Genomic DNA, 6,766 nt, shown 5'->3' on the forward strand with positions numbered 1-6,766 from the left:
TTCCAATTTGAAAAAAGAAGGTTATTATTGCAACCATACACAGCACACCTAGTACTCAGCATTTTGTTCTTCACCTAACATAAAAATATAGCTTTAAATATTTAATGACTTATATTTAAATCATCTTACCTTATAAAAAACTTAGTCAAATAAAACAATTACAGAAATATTAAAATAAATCACTTCGTTAATCACAAAATTGGACGAATATTAAAAGCGAAAACTAAACACGTGCACACCCTGCTCTATGTAAACAGAGAGGTCAGGTCTCGTGCTGACGTCACTAACTTGGCATTCCTGGCTAACATTGTAGAATAGGGATCTGGCTATCCTTGTAGTATATAGTCCTTGAGACAAATAATAAAGTTGCCTTATAATAGTTAAGACTAATTTGGAAGAACTAAACGTTATTAGAATATTCGCGATTTAGTCGCTTCCAGTGAAGTAACCGCGATTATTTAAAGACTAAGTTTAAAATTTCTCTGTAGAAAGAACTATTGGGCAAATCTCAACTAAATTTGTTATACATACTATCCTGAGTGTGTGATTTCGATTTCAGGAAATGTTAACTATTGATAGATATTTTCTAGTTCCGCATGTAACTGACTCCGCAGAGTAAAAAAAAAAACTGAAACTGTGCGAAAATTGTCGTAGACATCAATGTAAATTGACAGCACGATTGCTGTCGATTCACATATAGCGCGCGACCAGCTTACAACCGGCAATCGGCTAAAGACTTTACATGGAGAATTTTTACCTCGAATATCTTAAGCTTAGTTCACACTGAGCGCGATTCGCTGGCGAAAGCGAAAAACAGAGCGAATAACTGGTCAAACATGACTCTTTTGACGGGTTATTCGCTCTATTTTTCGCTTTCCTCAGCAAATCGTGCTCAGTGTGAACTAAGCTTTAGTCCAGGGGTCGGCAACCTTTCAGAGGTGTTGTGCCGAACCTAAATTATAGTGTTATTCCGGGTGCAGACATGATTCTATTAATTTTGTTATATATAGTATCAAAATTGGTCCGGTTATAATGAACTTCAAAAACTAATAATTAAAATTTAATTTTCACTCATTTCTATTCAATCAGAGTGCCACTGAAAATCGTCCATAAATTCTATTCATCGCGTGCCATACGTTGCCAACCCGTCTTAGCCCATAGATCGAATTTTAAAATTCCGGCTTCGTCATGACGTCGGCCTGGTCAAGTTGTATATATCTGCAAACGAGCAATTATTTATTGTGACATCGTCTCAATGCCGGGGTGCAATTTTTAATTTATTTAATTTAAAATATATGCTGTCCATCTCAAATTAGGACTTGTAGTGTCTTGCCCCTTTACATCATACTTTTCCTTTAACAATAGAGTTGTACCGATCTATTAGCTGCTTTCAGGGGAAAAGTTTTGAATTGAAATAACATGACTTCTGGTTTGTATTGGAAGTTAGTATATAGTAATTCGGGGCTCCTGCAAATAAGGTTTCCATATCTGGTCTCGGATTTCATCTATCTAACTCCATTCTCGAGAATAACTAAATACAGACGGACGGACGGACGGACGGATTAACTATATACNGACGAACTATTTTTAAAATAATTTATTAACTTTAACACTACATAAAGTGTGTTATACAATTTTACTTGATTCAGTATAGTGAGAAATATTATTTGGGATGAAATAGTTTCGTATTTTTGACATGAGAAATTACATTTCTTATGACACTCACGTTGGTTCTACATATTTTGGTAATTTATATAATATTAAAAGTAGAATATGAATGAAAATTTACTGATGGACTACTACTACTCTTTTGTTTATATAAGTTTAAAACATCAGTAACATGTCTTTCTTTTAGACTCCATGTCATCACTAATCACTATCACTGTCAATATCTAATTATACTGTCTGAACTCTTGCCATCCTACATTTACCGATTTTATTTGTCAATCTCTAACTCATCATCCTGTAATTGCTTTTAAGTTATTATGTGCCTGTAAAATGTTGAATGTGATATTTAAATAGTTAGAATTTCCTCTTTTTCTTCTAACAGGCCATTTTATTTTTTATGATATACAGGCATACCTCGACTTACGTCGTTTCGAGTTACGTCGTTCCCGATTATACGTCGCTTGTTAAAAAAGTATATGAAAAAATAAAAATCAAGTTTAAGTCATTTTATTCGACTTTACGTCTGTCCGCCACAAATATTGAAGTCGTAATATCACTAGATAAACGTTTAAAGCACATAAAATCATATTAAAATATATACAAATATGTACTGTATTTACAGTACACGCATTCGTAAATTTAGATTATTTTTTTTGTACTATATTAAAAACTAAAATTTATTTGTTTGTAAGCTTAAAATAGATTTTTATTAACCATATATTATTTAAAATGCTTTCCTAGTGATAAGTAGATTCGGAGACAGGTAAATTCGACTTACGTCGTTTTTCGACTTACGTCGTTTTCCTGGAACCAATTACCGACGTAAGGCGAGGTATACCTGTATTTACATCGTGCATACTTGAAACGCTGATAGTGTTTACTGCTCATACTTCTGAGAATATAGCAAATATGTTGAAAAAAGATTTTTTTTAAACGGTCTCTAGAAGATAAAATCGTATGTATAACTATGGACAATGAGGACATGTTAGGTGTACGCAGCTATTTAAAATCGGGAATCTACTATGTTTGGTCCACAGCTTAAACCGCCTTGTTTAGGATGCTCTAGTAGGAGATGAAGAACTAAGAATTTAAAAAAATATAAAGAAATTGTAATGCACTTTAAAACCGTAATCAAAACTTCTGATAAACTTTAAGATATTCATACCAAACAGAAAAAAAAAAAAAAAGCCTAGAAAGGTAACTCAGAAAGTTGTAACTCGTTGAAACATTTATTTACAGTATAGCGTCGTTTATCCGAATCAATTGGGGACTGAGGTTGTTCGGATAACTTTTTTTACGGATAACCGATTATGTACGAAAAAATATATTAACCTATCCTATGTTGAAATTTTTCTCCGTTACGTGTCGCTTCGCGGTGAATTTTCGTCGATATTAAGCCTAACGTATACTTTTTAAAATAATAATCGCGACTATTGTATCGTTAAAAATTATTTCTTTATTTCTTACAAACAAAATAAATATATTGAAAAATATAAAAACCAAAAAATATATACTTTAAAAGATGATCTTGTATCAAAAACGTTCGATTCAGCACGACACACAGCCCTCAGAAAAACACTACACAAAAGTGCCAGTGCTGCCAGCTAAAAAACACACACCAACAAAAAAATATATATATACTAGTAGCCTGGGACGCCCCCTAGTGGGCGTTGTTTACAAATTTCCATCAGGCACGGTTCCTTTGACTTTTTTGTTCCTATCAATATGCTCTACAGCTCTGTTAAAATCCGAATGGTAAGATTTACCCTCCGAATGAAGAGGTTTCGACCCCCAAACCGTACACCCCTGTATTAACAATAAAGTCACAGGAGTTATACCCCTATTCGCGACCCTTCGAGAGATATAAGCCCCTGAAATAATAAATTCCTATTACAAATATACTGAATTATTTATATTGTTATATTGATTAAATAATAATTTATNATAATGAACTTTTAATTATCATAAATGATTTTCTTGCAATCGTAGTTTTGGATTATGAATAAATGTTTATTTTAATAGCTCTATACCAGTGCTTTTCATCAAAGAAAAAAACTCTTCTTCTGTCACTAATCCATCTTTGTTTGCGTCTACTGCTGTTATCATTTCCTAACAAAAAGAAACATTTAGTAACCTATTTGTAAAATAAAATATATTTAACTATATTAATTTAATAAATTATTAATATCCATGGTAAAAATAATACTAGCCCATTAACGTTAAATATACTTACTGTATATACAGTATATTTTCCGTAATGGGCCAAAGGCCGAAGCGGTAAAAGCCTCAGTCTACCACTTTGGAGAAATCGAGATCGAATCCGGACGAGCAACCCCAGAAACTTTACATGGATGGTCTGTCCCGGATAATATCGGGAGGTTCTCCAATGCAACAACATATTTGCTCTTAAACATTAGTGACATCATATCACAGCACTAGAAACTTTTATCCAAGCTACCAATCGTTTCTATAACACCGAATTTGACAATCGAATCTAATGAGGAAAAGACATACGCCATAATCTCTAGGGGGAAAAACACGATACCCCGTCCTTCGGACGACGGGCGGATGGTCGAGCGGTTAAGGTGGCAGCCTACCGCTCTAAGGGATCGAATCCGAGTGGGTCGAAAAATCCTCAGGAATTTTTTGGGGGTGGTTCGTCCGGATATGTCGGGCCCCGTCCCTCACCACCCGGGCGCCCCATTTTGGGCCTGGCCGAACCCATAATAGGCTTGCTTAAAGAGGCCCTCTTAGTGTCCACAAGGCGGAAATAGTTTAAAAAAAAGAAAACAAGCACCTTACTCCACACGCTTGTTGCTATAATAGTAAATATGGGTTTCTCTAATTCACAAGATCATTTAGCTATTGTAATTTTCCATTTTTTAAGTACAATACGATTCAAATATTGTCGACATCGATGACCAAATATCTTATTATAGCCACGCAGTTCTTCCTTGCCGTAACAAGTGACACATAGAAGCCGTAAGTGTTAATTTTGGAATCCTTAAATACTTTTTAAATGGAATCTAATATACATTTCTATTTGGCTGGGGAGTCCAAGTAAGCATTTAATCTTTCTTGTTTTACTCTTTCCGCTTTGTGGACGCTAAAAGGACGTTTTTTTAGCAAGCCCATTATGGACTCGGCCATATGCACAATTGAGAAGCCGGGTGTCGAAGGTCGGGACCCAACTTAACCGGACGTACCACCCACAAAAAATTCCTAGGGTTTTCCGACCTACTCGAATTCGATATCAGACCCCCATGGTGATAGGCTGCCACCTTAACTGCTCGGCCATCCAGCCAACTAAACATTTAGTTTGGGTATAGAATAATTCCCCATTGACTGTAATATGCATATTACATGTTCTTGAGATTGTTTACATTAATATGTAAAGTAAGAAATTATTCTATACTAGTAAACCGACACGAGCTCTTGTGATCAGGCCTATAAAACTAAATAAAATTCGAACGCTCATCGAGTATTTGATATATGACTATCGATAGGAAGCACAGAAACTTATAGTCCAAGGTTCCAATTTCGGATTCTGTCTTATATATTCATTATTTGATTGCTTATTCTCTAAAATTTTGAGAAGGAAGTGTAAATTTTTATAATTTTTACCTTTAATTCCTCGTCACTAACATCCTTTCCTAAAACATCTCTTACATATCGAAGATTGTTTAAGGATATTTGTTTTGTTTTATCGAAGTCGAATAATGGAAACATTTTTTTTAATTCTTCATCACTACTTGTTGAAGTTATTTTGTTAGCCATAATAGTCAGGAACTCTTTAAACGAAATCGTACCTGAAAAATTTTTTATTTATATTTTAAATATCATATGTTCATCAATTCATCGGTGTTCAGTGCTGAAATAAAATCTTGCAAACTTTATTTTTAAAATTTTACATCTCATCTATATACAATCAAACCTTGGTTTTCGAACTTAATTCGTTCCTAAAAGTTGTTCGAAAACCGAAACAAATTTACCCATAAGAAATAATATAAATGAATTAATCCGTTCCCGACCTTCAAAACAAAACCATTATTCCCTTTTTACTGTCTTTCATACATAAAAAATGCCTACAAATGCAATATATTATCTATATCTATAGATTATCTATTCTATATATAAATTTAAACAAGATGTTCTGTCACCAACCGAAACCATCACTTTACAAAGAAGTGTTTTTTTTATCACTTTCCGCCCTGTGGGCACTAAGAAGGTCTCTAATAGCAAGCCCATTATGGGTTCGGCCAAATCAATCACGACAGACAAGTACTTTATCCACACTTTCCGAAATACTGTTTCAATTGATTTGATTTCAAGTTTTATTTTAATTATAATTAATTAATTAATTTTGATTTTATTGACAAGACTATGTCTTATTTATAAAATTGTACTGCCGTTTTTTATTACCAGCATTGAGGTATGAAGGAGTACATGTCGAGAGTTGATATTTGGCACAGAGTATTAGGTGCCAAAATCATTTGCGCATAAAAAAATTCAGACTCGTAGGTAGTCAGGGGACCGAGAATCGAGTCAAAATAAAATACTAAATGGTGACTCTCTTCTACAAACAGGCAAAACAGCCATCTCACTCAGTAGCGTAGTGGGGGCGGCAAAATTTCACAATAAATAATAATAATATCTTGTAAGAATTTGAACCATTTTATTTCATATTTTCGTGCACCTACGATTCGGACCGATTGAAATGAGCACGGAATACCATCCGGAGTCTGGGAATCGACTCGCCGTCCGGGGATGTCGTGCGCTACCTGTCGATTTTTTTTTTCCTTGTACGATTTATTCGTATATATATATATACTGTATATATATACACACACCTTCAATATCCAATAGAGCTAGGCCACTTGCGTTACTCCTATCCAAGTCTCCCTACCAGTGATCAGTTACAGTCGCTAACTGTAACTGATTTAGAACCAGCATGCACTGCAAATTATTCTTCGCATTGCAAAATGACATGCGCATGCGTCAAGAACTTCTGTTTGAACAAACCTCACCTGCCGTCCGGGTCAGCGATTTTAAAAAAGTGGCAACACTAGCACGGAATTTTTCATTACTTATTCTGTGA

At 34.4% G+C, this 6,766-nt stretch overlaps 1 protein-coding gene and 1 long non-coding RNA gene across 2 annotated transcripts in view; both read right to left on the reverse strand.

The window, feature by feature from the left end:
• Window positions 1-114, reverse strand: part of LOC111632143 — a 10,277-nt gene extending 10,163 nt beyond the window's left edge. The window contains exon 1 of the long non-coding RNA XR_002757818.1: window positions 49-114. This is a non-coding gene — a long non-coding RNA (uncharacterized LOC111632143). The remainder of the gene's footprint in view (window positions 1-48) is intronic.
• A 3,509-nt stretch (window positions 115-3,623) lies between these two features.
• LOC111632153 (caltractin-like) overlaps window positions 3,624-6,766 on the reverse strand; it is a 10,398-nt gene continuing 7,255 nt past the window's right edge. Inside the window, exons 4-5 of the mRNA XM_023376525.1 lie at window positions 5,293-5,477; window positions 3,624-3,777 (exon numbers count right to left, since the gene is read on the reverse strand). Of these exons, the coding sequence (XP_023232293.1) occupies window positions 3,679-3,777; window positions 5,293-5,477 (284 nt within the window). The 3' untranslated portion in view covers window positions 3,624-3,678. The remainder of the gene's footprint in view (window positions 3,778-5,292; window positions 5,478-6,766) is intronic.

Source organism: Centruroides sculpturatus, unplaced genomic scaffold (genome assembly GCF_000671375.1).
Source record: "Centruroides sculpturatus isolate CEXI.00-Female unplaced genomic scaffold, Cexi_2.0 scaffold616, whole genome shotgun sequence".
Lineage (NCBI taxonomy): Eukaryota > Metazoa > Arthropoda > Arachnida > Scorpiones > Buthidae > Centruroides > Centruroides sculpturatus.